We start from the raw sequence: 24,798 nt of genomic DNA, 5'->3' as shown, positions 1-24,798 counted from the left end.
TATCCTCTATAGGCCAAATTACCTTGCTGGTTGGCATTACCCTGACTCCAAACTTTGAACACATTGGGTTCTGCTCACAATGGCAGAGGCAAAAATTGTGTCTTGCTGTCCTCAGCATAGTGGGGAGTCGAGGAGCCATCCGTTGCCCTGTGTGTGTGTGTGTGTGTGTGTGTGTGTGTGTGTGTGTGTGTGTGTTCTGTGCATCTCCAGGCCCTGCTGCCCAGAAAATGACAGCCCCATCATGCTAAGAACTAGGGGAGGTTGAGCCGCCTCCTGCTGGGTTGTGGCTGTTTACTTTGCATGTGTCACAACCCTTTTTTTGGTAACATGTTGCAGCACTAAGACTATGAAGAAGAGAATATTCAAAGATCAGTACTTCTTCTCTACACCCAAAGGACTTTGGGCCTATTTAGGAAGGGAGAAAAGAGCTAACTGTGAATCTTCTCTTAAACCTGACAGACAGGATTAGGAGATTTGTAGTGCAAAGGCTAACACTATTAGAAACCACTGCCCTGTTTGTTTGGATTTAGATTTGGCATTATTATTCTTTTACTACAAGTTGTTAAAAAACAGCTCCTTCCCTATTGAAATAATAAAACTATGCTAAAAACCATACCATTATATCCTTCACAGAAACTTGCCAAAGACAGATTCTACTAGTTATTATATCCTATCATAGTAGCATGAAAATTGATTAACGTTCAATTAAGGTATTACTATTTTTTTTAATTGCTTTATTTATTCTTGATGTGATAAATATTACATGTGTTTCATATGCTGGTACTACTGTAATTACAGTGTCAAAAATGTATATTTGGTAGATAATTTTCAATAATTATATAATTACAAATGGTCTATTCAACTACCAAATGTATTTCATAACAGCAAAATAACTAACAAAAAGATCCTTTAAAAGTATTTCTATTTTTCTAAAACAATTGATTTTAATTTTTTGAAATAAGTTTAACAATATGCAGTTAAACAATATCTAGTTTTCTCACGACTCTTTTAACCTAAATTTTCCAACTCAGCTAAATTAAAATATATATCAAATACCTTAATAATATAAATTTTTGAAGAGTAGCAAAACAATTATTTGTAACACGGAGTTTTAAAATATTAACAAACAATTCTGAAGCAAATGGAACCAAAATTTAAATAATTAAATTGATATTTAGCCAGTAATGACCAAGGTTTCATGTTAAGTGATCACTCTTTTTATTGTGTAAATTGTCACGGAATTACTCTGTGTTCATACACATAGATGTTTCACATATGGCTTTTCCTTAGACAATGACTAAATGTGTCCTTTGCACTGATACCAGAGTCCTTATATTACTTCCAGATAAACATACATGACAGTTGTTCAGGATTCCAGAATGTGAAGATAATTGTGAAAAACGTTATTTAGAGTTCAGTGGATTTATTAGGAAAGTAATCTTTTTCTAGTTAGCATTTGGGGTCTTTACAGGATAAGAGTAGTAGATTCTTGGGTTTTGCCTTTGACAGTTTCTGTTTACTGTTAAATAAACTGAACCCTAGTTTTGATTGGTTTGTGTGGGTTAAGGATCACTTATAATGAGCTCGGTTTAGCATCCATGAATAATGTGTATTCACTTTGGTGGAAGAAGATTCTCAGGCAGGTGATGCATGCTATACACTACAGTATGATCTAAGATGATGACAAGCTCTGTGAGTGAGCCTTATGTGTTAGCGCTGTGAAATGACTCCCCCAAGATCAGATGCTCTGAATCTCTTGAACTTCTGGAAGCTTCTGGAAGCTTTATTTACTCTTTCAGTACAGTACTCTGATTCTTCCCTCAATTGATTTTATCAGCCATAGCCAGTTTAATTACCATAAAACATTTCTTTGCACACATTACTCCCCTATTTTAGGACACCACTGCCAACAGAATATGATAGAGATCTCTTAGACCACTACTTGAGATTTTACTCTCAGTCTCCAGTCTAATTCTCCAAATCTTGCCTACTTATCACCTTTGTTGTTCATTCATATGTGTCATTCAACTTGGATCTTTTTCTGTCCTTTAAAGCAAGTTGAGGACCTGTTCATCCATGAAGCCTATGCATTTAGACCAGCCCTGGACAGTGATTCCTACCTTGTCTCATTCATTAGCATTTACCATCTGCTTTCTAGCATTGAGAAATATCTCTGGTATCTCTCAATGAGACTGGGATTTTTTGAGAGCCAAGACTATGTATTATTATACTTCATTATAAACCCCTTTCTCCAATGCCTTCCTTAATACCTTCTACATAGTGAGTTCTCCATAAAAGATTAATTGATTACTTGAAAAGACATAGCCCATATAATTCATTCATTCATTTGTTGAATTATTCAACAAATATTTTTTTAATTCCGACTATAAGCCAAGCATTGTATTTACAGCAAGAAACAAAATGGACATGATCCCTGCTCTGTAGAACTTAGAGTCGCTGGACCCAATATTTTCTGTCCAATTACTTTCCTTCGTTTCTATTTCATTTTCAGAATATATAAAGCCTAAAAGAATGTTTGATCTTTCTTTTATTAGTATTTCTGTAATATGACTTACTACCAAAAAGTAGTTAATAAAAACTTACATTTTTTAAAAACTAAACATTCAGTTTTCTCAGAGTTTGATCTTACCTTTGACTATTCACTTTAAGCTGAAAAACTATAGGGTAAAAAAGTATCACAAGAAATACTTTGTTTTTAAATTTTTTGTAAACCTTGTGCTCTTTGGGAGAATAACAAAGATTTTGATTTCCCAGCTCCTTATTGTAAGCATCACACACTACTTAGGTCTTGTCAGAAACTTTTACTCAAAAGGTAGCTGAGAATATACGATCATATCAGGGATTACTTTGACCTTTTCTGTATTCCCTGTTTTGATTAGCTGGCTTTTCTACTCACATTCCATTTACAGACAAATTGTGAAAGGTGTGAATGGCAAGCCAGAAATATATAGAATATTGAAAAGGTCAGTGTGATTTAGCCCATAAGCACGGTATTGAAAATATATGACAAGTCATTATCACACTTAATTCCCATGACAAGGACTGGGCAAAGATGGGAAATTATGCCAATTAAAATATTCTTGTTTCATACTGAAGGCTGGAGTGGCAAAGCTCAAATAGCCTCTTGACTCCTTTTTTGTGATAACTTAATAAGTTAGAAAGAAATTGTAATTGAATTAAATAAGACAAAAAAAGAGGTAACAAGCTCTTCTGATTTGAGAGTCCATCATAGAGGGAATAGTATAATGACTTCTCTAAAAACTCTAATTATACATGAGTAAGACAGATACAGCTACAAAACCAATTCAACAGCCACCCCATGTTCTCTTTTCATCTACAGCATAGCTGTCAGTCAGATGGGAATTCCATTTATTTCCATGGAAATGAAGGCAGTGAGTTCAATTTTGCCACCACCCGGGATGTAGATCTTTCTACAGAAGATATTCAAGAGCAGTGGTCAGAAGAATTTGAGAGCCAGCCTACAGGGTAAGTAATTGCTATCTCCCATGCTGTGCATAGCACTTATATTTATTCCACTGGACATATTTTAAATGCATATTACTCAATAGCAAAAGCATAGTTAAATCAGTGCTGATTATTCTTATCATAGACAGGACAAATGGGTCACACTTGTCCTAAGCATTCTTTATTAAATAATCAACTATTTTTATGTGTATTGAAATTTTATAATTGCGAATACCTTTTAACTTCAGCTGAACGCTTCTATCTCATTTTCATTTATTCAGCTTTTACTGGGACTAAGTCTTTTTCATTGTGTATAGGATACAAAATCTTTCCACTGCTGTTACATTGAGACTTTCAGTTGTCTTCCTGGAGCCGGAGATTTATAGATGCTGCTACCTGATTTTCTGTGGAATGTGGTTTTGGTCTATAAAAATGGTTTAGAGAGTAAAATTTATCCTTGAAAGATTTTTAAAAAAGGAATATAGGACTGACGTTGAAGAAGAAGAAAGCTAAAACAATGAGGGAGGTTTGGTGGTGGTATTTTCTGGCCATTCTGAGCTGTGTGCTGTCTTGTGTCCCTAAGATAGTTCCTATTAATTGAGGAGCATATTCCCGGAAGTTAAAGTTGAAAAAAGTTAGTAGGTTCAGAGAATCTAAATTTATAAGGTAGTGTGAGTAGGAAGGAAAATCTAGAAGTGGTTTTTTTTTTTTTTTTCAGTAAACACATGTGATCAGGTCCTTATTGTTTAGTGTATATTTTCTAAGACTATGATGGAGATGAATGAAGTTAACATAAAGTATAATTCTATAATGAATATAAAATAGCAATAATTTAACTGTTAACTTTGAGAAACTTTTTCCAGAACACAACATTTGAGGTGGTCATGTCTCTCTGATTTCAACAAATAAAATCAAAACCGGATGGAACCAAAAGGCAAGAAGTGCCCAAGAGTGCAAGAAGGCCGTGGCTCTCTTGATTTCCGTGCCTCCCATGCATTGCCCGGGGGTGCATTCAGACCCAACAGGATAGAAATCTGGCCAGCAGCCTGAGCTGCCACTGCCTCTGTGACCTTTTGCTGCCACATCAGGGTCTTTCACTATTGAAAGCTAGATTTCTGCTGTGGCTCTTCACTGCCTCAGGGAAGTCCAGCCTGTGGGGCAGGCCAGGTATGCCTCTGAGGGAGGTTCACACTTTAAGGGAGCCAATTCCTTCAGAGCCTAGCAGCGATGGTCAGGCCCTTCAGTCCATAAAGCTTCCTGGCACCGTTGAAGTTCCATGTCTAGTGCGACTTCGGTTTTTCCTTGAGGGACCCACACCTACTATTCTCCTATTTCATCTACATCTACATTTCATCTCCCCCAGGAGATCCTACACAGGGCTCATTCTAATCCCCTTACAAACGGGTGGGCTTTGATGGGGTCCAGAATTTTGACAATGCAAGCAAGGCTTCTTTATCTGTCTTTTGGAGATAAAGAATCATCACCAGCGTATCAGTTCTCTCTTTCTGATTCCTGATACAAAAGACCAATTCAAAACCCTTTCCTGGTTATGGAGCTTGACTGCCTATAAGAGAATCCCGAATCTTGAAACACAAGACACTCATTGACCCTCACTCGTCCATCTCTCCAAGCTAATATCATCCAGGCAGGCGTGATGAGTCATCCTCTTCATTGGATGTCCCCCACATCCCCTGGGGACTCCAGTGGTTCCCAGTGATACCCAGCCCCATATAAAATTTATTTTTATTTTTTTAAAGTTAATTTATATATTTTGAGAAAGAGAGAGAGCATAAGTGCAGGGGGGTGGAATGCAGAAAGAGAGGGAGAGAGAGAATCTCAAGAAAGCTCTGCGCTGTCAGCAGAACCCATTGTGGGGCTCAATTCCACGAACCATGAGATGGTGACCTGAGTCAAAATTGAGAGTTGGAAGCTTAACCGACTGAGCCACCCAGGTGCTCCAATAAAATTTATTTCTTTATTATTTTTTTAGTGTTTATTTATTTTTGAGAGAGAGAAAGACAGAGCACCAGAGGGGAAGGGGCAGAGAGAGAGAAGGAGGCACAGAATTGGAAACAGGCTCCAGGCACCGAGCTGTGAGCACAGAGCCTGACAGGGGGCTCATACTCATGAACTGTGAGGTCATGACCTGAGCAGAAGTCAGATGTTCAACTGACTGAGTTCCCCAGGTGCCCCTCAAAATGTTTTTAAATATGACCTTCATACCCATCTATCCCCTATCCCACCATCCTCTCTTTCTATTTTTTTTCAGCTTGTTGCATCATCAAAATCATTTATAAGAGAACAAAAGAAAAGCTTTTTTGAATGGATTAATGGTCCATCCAGTAATCACCTAGTAATATAACTGAAAATTTAGTACAAACAGAAAACTATGAATAAGGCTTAGAAAGGAATTGATTTTATATAAGAAGAAACCCAGTATATCTTAGAAAATTACTCTACAAGTGCAGACATAGCTAGCAAAAAATTACTCCAATTAACAGAGCAGACATTCTGTTTTCACAGAGTACTGGTGATATAAGAGAATTTGTGGTTAAACCAAATCATTCACCCCCCCCAAAACAAAAAGAACCAAAAGTATTTATGCTTGAAAAAAGAACTAAAGTGGGGCACCGTGGCTCAATCAGTTAAGTGTCCAACTCTTGGCTTCAGTTTGGGTCATGATCCTACAGTTTGTGAGTTCAGGCCCCACATCAGTCTCCATCCTGACGGTGTGGACCTGCTTGGGATTCTCTCTATTCCTCTCTCTCTGCCCCTTCCCTGCTATCTCTCTCTGTCTCTCTCAAAAATAAGTAAATAAACTTAAAACAATTTAAAGAAAAGTGAGCTCAAGTCAGTACAGATACAGAAGAACATCAGAACAAATTCCATCCACTCAGTGACTCAGGTGGTTTCAATTATGCTCTTTGGCCACTTCTCAGTATTGTGATATATCAGAGTTTTTGGTCACAGTTAAAAGGCTAATACTTTCAGGCCTTGGCATTGTCAGCAGATCTCTGTTCCAATAACAAAATAATGTGCTTGATAAAAGCACCTGTGCCACCCTGATTGGTATACAATTAATTCATCCAGGTTCTAAAAATAGTACATGATTCTAGCAACTACATCTTAGGATTATTTGCAGCTTTTCCCCTAGGATATCAGGCCACACCCCCCAGATTTCCCTTATTTATGCTCTCATCTGGTGGCCCAGTCATCCCACTTGGCATTATGTTATAAAGGCATAAAAGGATAATGAGAGGATCTAGTGTTTTCTGTGGTTGCAGTGATGATAAAAATGCTGGTTTAGTCCTGTGTGTGTGTGTGTGTGTGTGTGTGTGTGTGTGTGTGTGTCCCCGTGTCCCCTCTCTGCATTCACCCACTCCCAAATGGCTTTATTGGTCTAGGAAAGAATGCTGTCATGATAGTTTTTAATCATAGCTTCAGGAAAGAAATCCTGTCACAAAATCAAATTAATGTGACATATTTTTACCTAGGGTAAGAACTGACAAAGAAAACCAGATTAGGAATTTGGGAGTGAAATCTTGATGTGTTTTGTTTAACCAGCCAGGTTTACTAAATATTTGTCTCATTCTTCAACTCAATCATTATCACCCACACTGACAATTTATCATTACTGGCCCACATGCTAAAATAGACAGAAAACTTAGATAGTAAATTAGAATTGATTGAGCTGTCTAGCTTTGAGGTGACTTGTTTTAAAAACTAAAAAATTAAAGAGTAAATAAGTTAATTAAATTGTTAACCCACATATAATATTTGCGCATCTATTAACTGTGTTTTTCTTCCGTAAGAATTGTGAAAGAGAAAAATGAATATGTGGTCCTCTCTAATAATTTCAAAACACTTCATAAGAAAGAAAAGAAAGCCACCATCATTATGACTATTTTTGGAGTCCACTTTCCCAAATATTCCTGTTTTCCTACCATTTGAGTCCAGCTATTTGATTTCACATCACAAAGAGGCAAGAGCTGTTTGCCTCTCATATCTCAAAGCTGCCCTAAATCCAGTGTTGATAGGTTTATTTTTTTAAGTGGGATCTTGAAGATTTTTTTCTCCTTTTCCTAAAGAAGACACATCTGTTACTTCAGCAAGAGAGAAATTTTAATGAGTATACTGATAATTTATGTCTTTCTGAACTTTGGCATCACTTTACAAACACATCATTTAATTAGCAACTACCATATTTCACCTAGCTGAGACTGCCTTTAGGTGGGAGGGAGCTTTGTAGAAAAACACACTGCTATAATATAGATTTTGTATATTTCTCTTTTATCCCAAATGCAAACATTGTATGTTTTTACTATTGAAATACCTTTAAAAAAAAAAAAACCTGTTTAATTGTTGTCACTAGAGTATTCATGTTAAAGAGGAACTCCACAAATGTAATGAATATTCAAATACTGAATCATCTATATGAGACATGTCCACATGTCTCAAGTCCTTAGAGATTACAGAAAATGAGCAAACATCTATAATGACACTATAAAATAAGAAAATGTGCCTAATTGGGCCAGGAATTATAAAGGATTGTACAAAAAGAGAGAGAAAAGAGGAAAAGATCTGATGGAAGGAGGAAACTATAGTCCCAAACGCATGTTTGATAAGACACTAAAAAAGATGTCTCACCAGTGCTCTGGGACACAGATGCTGGACACAGGAATCAGGACGGGGCTCTGAGGCACTGCTGTAGCGACTGCCAAGAAGGTGAGCCCCTCAATACACCTACTTCCAAAGGGAGGCTTTTCTGCTCCCAGGAACAAGCAATGAATGTGGACAGTTGGAATGGAGAAGCAGGGCAATTCAGGTGACTGGAAATCTCAAGGAGAATGGAGGCCTCTCATTGTAGTCCCCCCTAAAGGTCCATCTGCCCCAATCTGTGGCCATTTTTACACCAAAATGAAAAAAATAATAGCAGATACAAATATAAGCAAATGATCTAAAATGAACAAATCTTAGGAAAATCACCTCCATTTTAAAAAATCATCAAACTGAAGAACTAAGGTTTGAGAAAATAGAAGTAGCAGAATAAACAAATGGAGATTTTATAAGAAGCATAATTAATATCCTCAAAGGGATAGGAGAGCATACTGCATTTGAGGAATTAAAACAGATTTTATGAGGAAAAAATAGAGATGTGAGAAATGAAAGTATATGATTGTTAAAACAAATTTAATGGATTTTCTTCTCCACTGAATATCAGCATAGGCATAGCTGAAGAACAAATTAATGAGCTATAAACTTGAGTCTTGAAACTTATCCAAAACTTATGGTCACTGGATATAAGAAAAAAAGATATAAAGTATAGGAGAGAAATTGGCTCTTCTGATGTTAGAAAAATAGGAATTCCTGAAAGAAAGGTCAGAGAGAATAGATGGAATGTAATATTCAAAGATATTATTGAAGTTGCCAAGATTGAAAAAAGAATAAAGAAAAGACATAGTTCCTGTGAATGAAATGTTTAGCAAGATAAATGGGAAAATGGCCAGTCCTATAGCACCAGGAAGAAACTTCAGAACACTGATGCAGAAACCCAAAAAGCTTCTAAATGAGCTTCATCATACTTTTCTTGGTAGCACTAAGCTCAAGTTTAAAAAAATGAAGAAGTTATCTAGTTCTGTAAAAATTATTCAGAACATAAAATTCTTCTCCAATTATCATACAAGTAATTAGGAAAAAACAAAAATCTTTTCACTGCTATATATATGTGTGTGTGTGTGTGTGTGTGTACACACACACACACACACACACACACACACCCCTCATGGTGACCGTGTTTTTTGTAAATAACCAAAAAACCTACAGTAGAAACACAAAAAATAAAGAGAATAACCCTGAAATAACATAACACTGAAAAAAACCCATCAAACCACAAAAGAAGAGACCAACAGAAGAATAAAGCAACAGAGAAGAACTATAAAAACAACCAGAAAACAAATAACAGAATGACAATAATAAGTACATACCTATCAATAATTACTTTATTTTTTTTTATTTTTTTTTAAATTTTTTTTTAACGTTTATTTATTTTTTTGGGACAGAGAGAGACAGAGCATGAACGGGGGAGGGGCAGAGAGAGAGGGAGACACAGAATCGGAAACAGGCTCCAGGCTCTGAGCCATCAGCCCAGAGCTTGACGCGGGGCTCGAACTCACGGAGCGCGAGATCGTGACCTGGCTGAAGTCGGACGCTTAACCGACTGCGCCACCCAGGCGCCCCTCAATAATTACTTTAAATGCAAATGGACTAAATGCTCCAGTCCAAAGACATACAGTGGCTGAGTGGATAAAAAAAAAAAAAATAAGACGTTTTATATGCTGCCTAAAAGAGACTTTGGATACAGAGACACACACAGACTGAAAGTGAAGGGATAGAAAAAGATATTCTTATGTACTCAATATAGCAGCACCTAAATATATAAGGCAAAATATTAACAGACATAAAGGGAATAATTGGCAGCAATACAATAAAAGTAAGAGACTCTAATACCCCACTTACCTCAATGTCATTCAGACAGAAAATCAATAGAAAGCATTGGCCTTAAACAACACATTAGACCAGATGGGCTGAATAGATACACATAGAACATTTCATCCAAAAACTGAAGAATACACACTTTTTTCAGGTACACATGGGACATTCACCAGGATGGGTCATATGTTAGTCCACAAAACAAGTTTCAGTAAATTCAAGAAGACTGAAATCATATCAAGCATCTTTTCTAACCATAAAAATATGAAACTTGAAATCAACTACATGAACAAAACAGGAAAAAACATAAACACAGGAAGACTAAGTAGTTACTAAATAACCAATGGGTCAATGAAGGAAAGAGAACATCAAAAAATACTTTGAAACAAATGAAAATGGGAATACAACTTTTCAAAATCTATGTGATACATCAAAAGCAGTTCTAAGAAGGAAGTTCATAGTGATACAGCCTACCTCAAGGAACAAAAAGAATTCCAAATAAGTAATCTAACTTTATACCTAAAGAACTAGAAAAGGAAGAAGAAAGCCCAAAATTAGTTAAAAAAAGAAAATAATAGAGTAGAAATAAATGAAATAGAGACACACACACCCCAAAAAACATAGAAAAGATCAATGCAACTAAAAGCTAGTTCTTTGAAAAGATAAAACCAATAAACTTCTAGCCAGAATCATCAAGAAAAAGAGAAGACCCAAATAAATAAAATTGGAAATGAGAGAGAAGTTATAACTGACATCACAGAAATCGACTACTATGAACAGTTATATACCAATAATTTGGAAAGCCTAGAAGAAATGGATATTTTCCTAGAAACACAGTCTTCTAAGACTGAATGACAAATAGAAAATCTAAATAGACCAATTATAAGTAATGAAATTGAATTAATAATTTTAAAAAACTCTCAGCAAATAAAAGTCCAGAACCAGACAGCTTCACAGGTAAGTTCTATCAAACATTTAAAGAATAGTAGCAATCATTTTTTAATTACTCCAAAATACTGAAGAAGAAGGAACACTTCCAAATTCATTTTATAGCCCAGAATTACCCTGATACCAAAACCAGATGGAGAAGACTACACACACACACACACACACACACACACACACACACACACACACACACAAGATAGTTACAGGCCATTATCCCTAAGGATCATAGATGCAAGAATCCTCAAAAAAAATTAGCAAACCAAATTCAACAACACTAACATGATCATACACCATGATCAAAGTAAGATTAATTCCACAATTGCAAAGATGGTTCAACATCCACAAATCTATCAACATGATACATTACATTAACAAAACCAAGAATAAGAATCATAAATTCATCTTAATAGATGCAGGAAAAACATCTGACAAAATTCAACATTAATTTATAATAAAAACTCTTAAAGTGTGTATATAGAGAACATACCTCAATATTATAAAGGCCATAAATGACAAACCCACAGCTAAAATCATACTCAAGGTTGAAAAGCTGAAAGCTTTTCTTCTAAGATTGTGAACAAGACAAGTATATCAGCTCTCACCTCTTTTCATGAAACAAAGTATTTGAAATCCTAGCCACACCAATTAGGCAAGGAAAAGAAATAAAAGACATCCAAATTAGAAAGGAAGATGTAAAACTGTTATTGTTTGCATGTGACATGATAGTTTATAGAGAGAGAACCCTAAAGACTCCACCAAACACTGTTGGAAGTAATAAGTTAATTTAGTCAAGTTGCAGGATATGAAATTAACATTCAGAAATCTGTAGCATTTCTATACACTAATAACAAGCTGTCAGAAAAAGAAATTAAGAAAACAATCCCATTTACAATTTCATCAAAAAGAATAAAATATCTGGGAATAAATTTAACCAAGGAGGTATAAGGCCTACTCTGAAAACTATAAGACATTGATGAAAGAAATTGAAGAAGGCACAAACAAATGGAAAGGTACATATCATGTTCATAGATTGGAAGAAAAATCTTACTGAAATATATATATTATCCAATCTACAGATTCAATGCAATCCTCATCAGAATACCTATGGCATTTTCCACAGAAATAGAATAAAAATCTTAAAATTTTTATTTTAAAAAAGACCCCAAATAAATAAAAGCAACCTTGAGAAAGAAGAACAAAGTTGTAAGTTTTTCACTCCCTAATTTCAAACTATACTACAAGCTATAATGATCAAAACAGTATAGTACTGGCATAAAAATAGGTAGATGCATAGATCAATGCAGTAGAATAAAGGGCCTAGAAATAAACCCACAATTATATGGCCAATTAATCTATGACAAAGGAGTAAAAATATGCAATGGAAAAAAGACTGTTCAATTAATGATGTTGAGAAAACTGGACAGCTACATGCAAAAGAATGAAACTGGACCACTTTCTTATACCATGTACAAAAATAAAGTCAAAATGGATTAAAGACTTGAATGTAAGTTTGAAATCATAAAGTTCCTAGAAGAAAACATAAGCATTAAGGTCTTTGACATTGGTCTTAGCAGTATTTTTTGACCAGTCTCCTTTGGCAAGGGCAACAAAGGCTAAAATAAACAGATGGAATTACATCAAACTAAAAGTTCTTGCACAGCAAAGGAAGCCATCAACAAAACAAAAAGGCCACCTGCTGAATGGTTGAAGATATTTGCAAATTATATATCCAGTAAGAGGTTAATATCCAAAATATATAAAGAACCTATGCAATTCAATATCAAAAAAACCCAGGCAACTCAATAATTATTAAAGTTGGATATTATATACATGGGATTTTGCTGTTAATTTTCTTTCTACATTTGCATGTAATGTACATGATAGAGAATAGAGTCAATAATATAATAACTTTGTATTGAGACATATGGTAACTAGACTAATCATGGGGGTATTTTCATGATACATAAAAATATTAAATCACCATGATCTCTACCTGAAGCTAATAGGATATTCTATGTCAATTATACTTATATTAAAGAAACAAAAACCTTTTCAGACACAAGGGTTCAGAAAGTTTATTACCCCCTGAATCCTCTCTGAAAGAACTACTAGAAGATACATTCCTGGAAATTAATCCAAGAAAAATAGGATAGATTCAAGAAAGAGTTTTGATCAAGGAAAAAAAATTAAAGCTTGTAGCTCAGTCTGAATAAGTATTGATTATTCAAAAGTTTTAACAAAAATTTGGAATTAAAGTCCAGATGACCTCAACATGAGGGGTACAGAGGGAGAGTGACAAGAAGAGAAGGAGAATAAGGAAGTAAAATACTGCCAAAGTTCCTAACTTGCTTGGAGTGAGGATACAGATCTGGGATAACTCTTTTTTTTTCTAAGTTTATGTATTTATTTTGAGAGAGAGACCAAGAGAGAGCATGCAGGGGAGTGGCAGAGGAAGAGGGAGTGAGAGAGAGAATCCCACCAGGCTCCATGCAGTTAGTGCGGAGCCTGATGCAGGCTTGAACCCACACACCGTGAGATTACAACCTGAGCTGAAACCAGGAGTCGGAAGCTTAACCGACTGAGCCAGCTAGGCGTCCCTGGGAAACTCTTAATGTTAATAATAATAATAATAATAATAATAATAATAATAATAATAAGTTAATAGAAAACTTTATGTGTAAATACGTGTGTTGAAAAATTAGATTAGCTAGATATAGGCCATAAAACTTCTAAAGCATCAGTGTAACTTAGGACACAGGGAGACTTAGTCTCATACATGCCAGGAAAGTAACAAAGAAAACAAAAAAAAAGAGTAAATAGAAAACAGAAAGCAATGTGTCAGGAATCAATCTAAACTTATCAGTAACCCAGTAAATTTGACTGACTTATATTGATTTATTAAATGAGATTTTCAAAGTAAGTTTTTAACAATAAGATATATATTTGCAATAACACAAGAAATTGAAAATCAAAGTACAGAAATAAATATACCAGGCAAGGGGCGCCTGGGTGGCACAGTCGGTTAAGCGTCCGACTTCAGCCAGGTCACGATCTCGCGGTCCGTGAGTTCGAGCCCCGCGTCAGGCTCTGGGCTGATGGCTCGGAGCCTGGAGCCTGTTTCCGATTCTGTGTCTCCCTCTTTCTCTGCCCCTCCCCCGTTCATACTCTGTCTCTCTCTGTCCCAAAAATAAATAAAAAACGTTGAAAAAAAAATTAAAAAAAATATATACCAGGCAAATGCCACAAAAGAAAGAGGAATATTAAAATCAGATATTTGAATCAGATGAAATAAAATTCAAATTTAAGCTTAAAGGGCTAAAAGGGGACATTTTATGCAACAATATATACGGAACACTTGGCACAATGTATCACACATAATAAGCAATCAAAAAACTTAAAAATTAGTTGTTATTCCACCTATACTTGGTGTTGGGAAATGAGGGAAGTGGTGCTCAAAGAAAATTATATTTGAGTTAATTAATGAGATGTAGAAGAAACACAAAGTTGAAGAGGCCAATGAAACCTAAATTAGATTTTCTAAATAAACCAACGAGTGTCATTAAGAAAAAAGACCATATTAGTTTAAATGATAATTGGATATATTTTAAAAGCATGGAAGTGCTAAAATGGATCTGAGTAATCTTGTTGCAAGCTGTTAAAAGACATCTATTACATCTTACTTATTCTGGTTTGCCTTTGACCTGGTCTCTAACATTGCTTTCTGTTTAAGCAAATTGTTTTTATACTTTAAAAATATAAACAGGGGCACTTGGGTAGCTCAGTCAGTTGAGCATCGACCCTTGATTCCAGCTCAGGTCATGATCTCACGGTTCATGGGTTTGAGCCCCCATCAGGCTCTGTGCTAACAGCTTGGGATTCTCTCTCTCCCTCTCTCTGTCCCTCCCCTGCTCACTCTCTATCTGTCTCTCTCTCAAAAATATATAAATAAACATTAAAATGTTTTTAAAATATAAACAGTAAAATTTCAAATAATTAAAAAGTAAGTGCTATATTGTTCTGGAGCTCCTTCATAGAAATTCTAAACCTTTAATTTTCAGGACATTTACACACCATCTTTGCTTTTGGTTTTATCATCCTTGAGTAGGTTAATAGCCCCCCTCCCCCGCCTCTAAACCAGCTGTCTGTGTGAGCATCCAGAATGTAGTGACTGGCTTCCCTTCCAAGATAGCATCTTCTTTATTGAGGTCACAGAGAAAACGAAAATGAAATCGGAATCCTTCCAAATTGATTTAATTTCCGACAGCTTGGTACAACATTGGCCAGTGATTTCTCTGGAAGGTATCAGAGGAGGCTCTAACACTGAGATGTTTAGATGCTCACTTTTTCGACCTGTCTGTTCTCCACAACCCTTCCTCAGTAGTTCACCTGATAAACACTGGCCACAGGGCACTCCTGAGTATCTAGGAATTTCTGTGAAATAAGAGAACTCTGACACCCCAAGAAGCATGGTTTGGAGTTATCTGTACTCTAAACACATTCAGGAGCATTAGGGAATTGACAACTCCTCAGGCCTATAAAGTATGCTAAGTAGTATAACTATGTATGAATATATTTTGAAATTCAAAAATAGGAAAATGATGGGGCACCTGGGTGGCTCAGTTGGTTGAGCATCTGACTCTTGGTTTTGGCTCAGGTCATGGTCTCACAGTTTGTGAGTTTGAGCCCTGTGTTGGTCTTTGTGCTGACAGCGTAGACCCCTCTCTCTCAAAAATAAATAAATAAACTTAAAAAAAAATAGAAAAATGACTAAATATAGTTTGTTTTGGTATATACATAATAAAATATTGTGTGGCTTATTTATAATGAGTTAATAATAGCCTGGAAAATGTGTACATTACTAATGTAAGTGAAAAAAGGCAGAGTACAAAACCATGTATGTAATATTACAACTATTTGGAAATATACATCTAAAAATATTAGAAATAAAGATACTAAAATATTAATTGTGCTTGTCTCTAGGATAGTGTGGTTATGGGTGATTTTTTTGGCACTCTTTATTTTCCAATTTTTCAGTAATGAGAATACTGGTATCATAATAGAAAACAAATAAAATGTCTTTTTTTAATCTTCAAAAAATATTTCCAACTGTATCTCTCTATGTGGGTGTCTTCTCCCAGGCCACAGATATCACTTTTGTAGAGTCTTCCTCTAATTATTATTTTATTTTGAGAGAAAGTGTGAGTTGCAGAGGGGCAGAGAGAAAGGGAGAGAGAAAGAATACCAAGCAGGCTCCACACTATCAGTGCAGAACCCAACATGGGGATCAAGCCCATGAACCATGAGATCATGACCTGAGCCAAAGTCGGACACTTAACTGACTGAGCCACCCAGGCACCCTGAGTCTTCCTCTAATTAAAAATTAAAAGCAGAGGTGCCTGGGTGGCTCGGTCAGTTAAGTATCCGACTTTAGCTCAGGTCATGATCTCACAGTTTGTGAGTTCGAGCCCTGCGTTGGGCTCTGTGCTGACAGCTCAGAACCTGGAGCCTGCTTCGGATTCTGTGTCTCCCTCTCTCTCTACCCCTCCCCCACTCATTCTCTGTCTATGTCTCTCTCTGTCAAAAATTAATAAACATAAAAAAAATTAAAAGCAACTAGTGGCAAATACTGCACATGATGGAATACCTAGAATTCCAGTATACCAGCAAGACATAGAAGAGATGCTTGGAGGGCAAATTTGCTTTCTCATATTTAATTTTGCTGACTTTTTCAAAGGTCAGAGAGAGAGAGCAGTCTTTAAACTCCTAACCTACTTCCAGTTCCCTCCAACTTCCATTGCTTTTCTACTGCCATTCATACCCTATTAAGATAACTGTTTTATGAAGTTGCTCTGAAGAAGCTCTTTCAAGATATATATTATTTAAAAAAACAGCTTGGGGGCGCCTGGGTGGCGCAGTCGGTTAAGCGTCCGACTTCAGCCAGGTCACGATCTCGCGCTCCGTGAGTTCGAGCCCCGCGTCAGGCTCTGGGCGGATGGCTCAGAGCCTGGAGCCTGTTTCCGATTCTGTGTCTCCCTCTCTCTCTGCCCCTCCCCCGTTCATGCTCTGTCTCTCTCTGTCCCAAAAATAAATAAATGTTGAAAAAAAAAATTAAAGAAAAAAAAAAACAGCTTGTCTAAGATTATAGAAAAAAATTGAGCACAATGGTTTTCTGAAGTCAGCCATGGCTTAGTCTCTGATAGATGATCTACTATAAAGAAACTAAAATGCGAAGTATTATGTGTTTCCGTGGCATTGCTTGCTAAGTGGATCACACCTACAGCTGACTCAAAATGTCTTTCTTAAAATTGAATGTTATCCAGTGGTGGGTGGGGGGAGGAACAAGAAAAGGCAATATAAACTCAGTTAAGCAATTTTATATTGGCTACCTTGTTCCAGAGAAATAGTAGCAAAAATATCTTACATATAACCATTGAATATTAAACCTGTGTATAGACCAACAAGAACAATCTCCATTATGGCCCCTTCAGTGTAAGTTAGTGCTTTTATTAAAAATTGGCTTTAAAATTATTTAGATGTCTAGGGGCACCTGGGTGGCACAGTATGTTAAGCGTCCAACTCTTGATTTTAGCTCAGGTCATGATCTCATGGTTAGTGAGTTCAAGCCCTACATTGGGCTCTGTGCTGTGTCAGCACAGATTGTCTCTCTCCCTCTCTCTCTCTGCCACCCTCTCTCTCTCTCTCCCCCCCCAGAAATAAATAAATAAATATTAAAAAAATAATAAAATAAAATAATTTAGAATTCTTCAGAATAATTTGAGCATCTTCTTGCATTTTCTTTGTTTTTTTTTATTTTTTACAGTTATTTTTAATATAATTTATTGTCAAATTGGTTTCCATGTAACACCCAGTGCTCATCCCAACAAGTGCCTTCCTCAATGCCCATCACCCACTTTCCCCTCTCCCCCACCTCCCCATAAACCCTTAGTTTGTTCTCAGTATTTAAGAGACTCTTATGGTTTGCCCCCCCCCTTAACTTTTCCCCCCTTCCCCTCCCCCATGGTCTTCTGTTGAGAAATTTTTGTTTGTTTTTAAACTATTGTTTATTTCTCAAACTACAACTCTTCACTATTATAGTAAATTCCATATTTCAGCACTTCACTAGAAACTTCATGGGATAAAATGACCATTGATTGAATTCTGGGACTATAAAAGGAAAGGATGCCTCCTTTTAAAAACACATTAGGGGAGCATCATCTTATATTTTCTAAAAATTCCTCCCTCTTTCCTACCCAGAAGAATTATGTTCCCTCTGACTTTGAATACGTTTCACAAAAATGCTTACAAAGCTAAAGAAGGATTTTATTTAAGCTTATAATTCAAGGTAAGCAGAGTGAAGATAGGTTGGCAGTCTGAGTTAATATTGTATGGAGTGGATCTTGTTTTTTCTTAAGCATGTTCATTTTTATTAAAGCAAAACCCACTTGACCATTTAGATAACAAAATAATAAAGCAAGGGGCCCAGGATATTATAGACAAAAATCATAAACAGTACCAAAGACTCATAGATAAAGTACAACTTTTCTTGCAGCTAAGTATCCCCTTGCTTAAAGATTAAGTAGTAACACTTGCATATTGTACTGCAACTCTGTCCAGGACTGTTTCTCTGCTAATTATCATATGAAAAAATAAAAATACTCATTATAATTTAGAAATTCATTTGTATTGCCTCTTTGCCTTACTTTAAAACAAAGATAGCACCATGTTTTACAGGGGGGAGAAAAGGAAACTAACACTTATTGAGACTCTGTCATGTCCCAGGCAATACATTCTTTTCTCTAAACATCCTCCAGCCTAGGTTATATTTCTGTCTTATTGGTGAGAAAGCTGAGTGCTTTCACCCATTCTGAAGACAATATTCTTTATTAATGTTATTCCAACAAGAGTGTAAATCAACGTAATGCATGTAATAAAAACCTAAAACAAAATTGAATTTGAGTGAAATACAGGGGAACCAATCGAAGAAAAGAATATTTGAAATGCAGTGCATGCAGGGAAGCTGTCAAATAGAGCTCATCCTTTACCTTCACCTAAGCTGTCATGGTAGAGGGAAAAACCTACATGCGAAGGTTGAGAAGGCTTCAGTCGAAGTGCACACCTTGCTAGACCTCTCAGGGCTCATACTCAAGATAAACCTCATGAATATAAATGAATGTGGAAGGGTCTTTACCCTTCTATGGCACATCCCTTATTAAATAATAGAGAATTTATCCCAAATAGAGACCTTATGAATATAATGAACTTATTTAACCTCAGAGAATTCGTAGAGATTAAAAAACCTTATGAATTTGGTAAATGTGGGATTTCTTGGCCAGTCTTTATTCTATATCTTAGCTTAAACCTAAAGTCGCCAACTTTAGGTGATCTAATATATTCTGGAAAATATAATAAAACAAATCTTCGTAGGTAATGTGAAATGTTTTATTACCTTTAGAGTCTTTTATGCCAATATTTATAAACAAAAAGATGTGTCTGATTAAATTATGGCTTCTATTGCCTGTGTTCATATTCTTACGATTTTTATCAACCTAGAATGAGATAATTTAAGTTTCCGTTCTGAATTATAATACACATAAATTGAATGCCTTTCTTCTTTTTTTTGAAAATTATTTTTTTATTGCAAAGAAGATAGTTAAAGTAAAAATCAAAAGTTCTCCCATGCTAACCCCATTTCTCAGAGTTAAATGTACACACGTTTTTTCAGAAAATTTTCTGTGACCACACACACACACAAACACACACACACACACACCACCTGACAGATCACATTTTGTATACTATATTACAACTTGATTTTTTAAAAACTGACAACATTCTCGAATGTATCTTCTAATTAGTAAATATTAATCATTATTTCAAAAAAAAGATGTACCAGTTTATCTAATTGAACCCCTATTGATAGACAGTATTTTAATGAGATAGACAGTATTTTAATGAAAATTTTTGTATACTTGTTAAAGTATTTTTGAAAAATAAATTTCTAGGGATGCCTGGGTGGCTCAGTGAGTTAAGCATCTGACTCTTGATCTTGACTGAGATCATGATCTCACAGTTCATGAGATGGAGCCCTGCGTCGGGCTCTGCTTGGGATTTTCTCTCTCTCTCTCTCTCTTTGCCCCTCCCCTGCTCTCTCTCTCTCTCTCTCTCTCAAAAATAAATAAATATTTAAAAAAAAGAAAGATAAATATCTAAAAGAGAAAAGGGAAACTAGAGAATCGGATATGTATGGGTACATATACATACATGTATGTATGTAATTCTCATTTTGATAGTTAACTACCAAATTGCCCTTCGAAGAATAGATCTCATTCTTTTTTTAAGTTTATAAAGGAAATATTTTTTAATTTCAGCTTTCCTCAGGTATCTCTGACAAAAAGTTGTGAGAAATGAAAGTGTGCATCGTGGTGATATGTGTATATGTTGTGAAAGAACTCCCTCCATCCAGTTAATTAACACATTCATCACCTAACATTTATCTTTTTTGTGTGAAAAGATTTAATTTCTACTCTCTCATATCGTTCTTAAAAATATTAAACTATGAGCTGATTAAAACATAATTAATTCTATTCTCAAAGCACTCCAACATAGGTGATAGAGAGGTTTCCAGCTAAGAAACTTCTTTAAATTATCTTTGCTTACAAAAATATTCCTCATTTTTTGACACAATAGTGGAAAGTCATACTTTAAAAACCTAAATTAAACATCATTGTGACCTTGCTATATCTAAGGAACAGACTTACCTTAAGGCATTTTATTGATTATTACACTTTTTTTTCTGTATTCCAACTTCAACTCACTCTATTATAAATAATAGATATGACTGTATTTATAATAATATAGGGTTCTTTTTTTTGAGTTAGTCATCAAAGCATAAATATAAATTGCTGTGTTGCAGAGGTGTCTCCCCTGTAGGCAGACGTTCCTTCAAATGCAGTTCACATACAACCACATTTACCTCAGGAAAACATAATTTAAACCATACAAAAGTAACACTCCTTTTCAGGGAAGTTGTCATGCCTTCGAAGATACTGCTAAAACTATACAACTCTTCAAATACCACTCCTGGCCTCAAAGATTTGGATATGTTATAATTTTACTTCATGTAATTATTAAGAAATGGCCGGGGACCATATCATTTTTGTAACTAGAAAAGACCCACAACTTTGCACCCTTACCAATCTGGACTCTGAAGTGCGGGGAGTGGAAGGCTTCCTCTGCGGTCCCTCAGGGGTACTTTGTCTCCAACTAAGCTTGACCCAGTATTTATACAAATTCATAAAAGAATGAGCTTGTGCTACAACAGGCTTCTACTGAATTTTTAATAAATGTAAGATAATTTATTCAAATCACTGACACTCTTACAAAATGATTTTTTAGATTTATCTCTGCTTCTTTCTCTTCAAAGCAGACTAAACGTACCATTTCACTTGATTATAAATATTTGGGTTTCTAAAGAAAATAACTTCACTTTTTATCTGCCAATAGTTAGAGTGGGAGAAATAAAGACTAATATAGAGTAAAATTAAATATATTGGACTTTAAAGATTGAAAAAAACATATAGTCTGAACATATCTCACACAGCTCTGTCTGTGGTAGATGTCTTGAAAATAATTCATTTAGATTCATCTAGAAGAGTTCCTCATTCACAACTGATAATGAGAAAAAGACTACTAATCTCATTTTTCACTTGAATAGAGAAGGTTCTTTGAGTTCATGACAATTCCATCTTTTCAATTCAATTTTTCACTTTAAAAATAAAGCCTAAAAGGAGTCATCATATGCATCATTTATAACCTTAACTTGCTTTGTGGATCAGTAGGCTGAGTGGTTTAATTGGGATAAATGGAGCAAGTAAAAGACCAATGAACCAGTGTGAAATTTTCTTGTATGAGTCAAGAGAGGTTCGTTGTTAATTTACAGTGGTCCAGCACTATTAAGAGCTGCTTCACAAAGTTGTTTTTGAGTTTCTTGAATGATTAATATAACCTGTTAAAAAAATGGGTATTTCCTAAACATCTTGGTTCTAAATATATTATAAACTTAAAATGGTTCAATATAATCATCCTGACATAGTACAGTCTTTAGAATTGTAACTACTAAAATAACACCAAACTGAGATACAGAAGATCTCAATTTTAGAGCTAAACAGCAGTTGGCCTTAGGCAAGCTGCTTACCTCTGTGTGTCCTAGTTTCCTCCATCCATGGGAAAGTGAGTTGTGTGAATAGCCATGTCCAGATTAAACATGACCAGAAATAAATACTAAGGAGAAATGAGTTTAAAAATATTAGATATTTTTATTCTCCTCTGTATATCTGAATATATATATATTTTGACATGATTTAGTTTAACTCTTTTCTTTTTTGGAAAACTTGCTATACTCTTGCCACTTTTACCACTTCACATTCTATAACTAATTTTTAATGTGCAAAATACAAATGCTTATAATTTTATGATACTGTTTTTTCTGGTTCCTTATTTCCTTAGTTCAAATTTGACCCCCCATCTTGATTCTAAGTACCTTGAGAAAAAAGACTATCATGTAGTAGACGTACTATATGTAATACTGATTAAATGTATCCTTCTACAGAAAAATCATAATTGTGATGGTTTAAAAGTCTGTTCATTACTTAAGATCTGTTGTACCACATCTTTATTTCAGAATCATTAATTACTAAGTAAATGTTCCTCATTAAAAATAAAATGTTATACTCTATAAAGCTTTGTCTTAGTATTCCAACTGTTAATGATTCTCATTTTTTTTTAAGGTGGGACATCTTGGGAGCTGTCATTGGTACAGAATGTGGAACAGTAGAATCAGGTTTATCAATGGTCTTCCTCAAAGATGGAGAAAGGAAATTATGCACCCCATATATGGACACCACCGGCTATGGGAACCTGAGGTTTTACTTTGTTATGGGTAGGTACATTTTGAACAGATTTTGTTGACCTAAGGCAGAATCCAGGCCAGCCCCTATTCCTGTGCAAGTAAGATTGTTGTCTAACAACATAAAATGAAATTCATGAAATATGAGTTATACTGGATGAGCAAAAGCTCACACCAGCTTCAGGCCAGCCCTGCTGGAACCATCCTATAAGAGAACTGGTCCTGGCATGCCTTAATAGGCCTGGAGATAAATGCCTTCACTCCACCTCTCCCTCAGTGGTCATAGCTGAAAAGACAACGGGAGAGAAGCTGAGAACAAATTAACTCCTTTGTCCAAAGTCCCTGGCTTCCCCCAGAAACAATCATCAAGGCAAGTCATTTGTTTCCATGGATATATCATCATTGCATAACTGGTTTTTTTTTTTTTTTGTGGGAAGCCAAGAAACAAGTTTATAATACTTTAATAATACTCTCAACTTTCTAATATGTGGCAAACACCCAGAGAAAGTGTTTAGAAGTTGTTGTGTTTTTTTCCTCCAGATTATTGTAGAACAAATAAGTGGGTAAACATTTAGAAAAACACCCAGGGAAGAATTAGCGCATTGAAATGTGGGACCTCTCAAATGTATCATGTTAGTTACATATTCTCTCGCTGAATGTCCTTCCAGAAATGTGAGTAGGTGTCACATGCCTTCCTTGTTGATTGACTGGAAAAGCACAGGCAACACCTGGAAGTGAAAGAGGAAATAAACATTTACCACCTTTGAACTTACTTGCAAAGATGTCAGTTCATCAGGACAAACAGGCCCCCTGAGTCCAGGCTTCAGCACTGGCTGTTTATTTCTCTCATACATTCCTCGCTTCCCACAGCTCGGAGTGATATGGGAAACTGTAGATTATGTCATGCTCTGAAACACTGGCTGCTTGATACTACTTCATTTTTAATGATGATCTGTTTGATAACAGGGAACTTGTGGATATAAAATATGATAATGTCATCTTCATACATTAAGGATAGCCCCACCTTGACTCTGAAATGGTTTGTATATTGAAAGACCCAGAGTTCATTTTCTTTACCTAATTAGAATTCAAAGTGGCTCTCATTTTATGAAGAGAGATTCCTGGGAAACCTTAACCCTCCCCTCAAAAAAGTTGTAATAAACATTCAGCATGTCAGTACTTCTAATTTTAAGCATTTAACCTTTTCACCATTTTTCACATAATATATTTGAATTCTTGCTTTTTTTCATAGTAGATTATGCTACATCAATCCAATTCAGTGCCTTTGTAAGACATCATCATGTTTATATAAGTGCCTTTGTAGAAAAGATTTAGTCATCTTTAATTCTTTTGGAAACAAAGCAGATTATTAATGAAGCAATTAAAATAATATTGACAATGAGGAAAAAAACTCATCTGAATGAGCCTAAAATACATTATCCCAAATAAAAGCATCTCCATTTTATTTAAAAAATTAATGAATTGCGACTGAATATAGAGCACCAAGCTAGGATATGTGGGGAATACAATTGAGGGTAATAGTGGCACCTGAATCTCAGATTCATTCATCTGATCAATGAATGAATACATGCAAGTCCCTTAAAACAGTGCCCAATTGGGGTGCTTGGGTGGCTCAGTTGGTTAAGCGTTTGACTCTTGATTTAAGCTCAGATCATGATCTCAAGGTTCATGAGTTCAAGCCCCACATGGGGCTCAGTGTTAACAGCACAAAACCTTCTTGGGATTCTATCTACCCTTCCTTCCCCTCTACCTTTCAAAATGAATAAAATTTTAAAAACGGGTTAAAAAACATTGCTTAATGAAAATAGGTAAGACCAATATACCTTTTTTATATATTTATAAAAATTACTTAGATCCCTTGTCCACAAGTAACATCTAAAAGTCAGAGATAGACAATTACCATATGATTTCACTCATACGTGGAATTTAAGACGCAAACGAGCAAAGGA

At 35.5% G+C, this 24,798-nt stretch overlaps 1 protein-coding gene across 2 annotated transcripts in view; it reads left to right on the top strand.

Annotated features, from left to right (window-relative positions):
* RELN (reelin) overlaps positions 1-24,798 on the top strand; it is a 535,402-nt gene that overhangs the window by 320,419 nt on the left and 190,185 nt on the right. For both annotated transcript variants that reach the window (XM_025929644.2, XM_086696880.1), the window contains exons 11-12: positions 3,362-3,507; positions 22,710-22,861. In XM_025929644.2, the coding sequence (XP_025785429.1) occupies positions 3,362-3,507; positions 22,710-22,861 (298 nt within the window). The remainder of the gene's footprint in view (positions 1-3,361; positions 3,508-22,709; positions 22,862-24,798) is intronic.

Source organism: Puma concolor, chromosome A2, assembly GCF_028749965.1.
Source record: "Puma concolor isolate L17-30 chromosome A2, mPumCon1.1.hap2, whole genome shotgun sequence".
In the NCBI taxonomy this organism is placed as follows: domain Eukaryota; kingdom Metazoa; phylum Chordata; class Mammalia; order Carnivora; family Felidae; genus Puma; species Puma concolor.
This window is presented reverse-complemented; position numbering and strand designations above follow the sequence as displayed.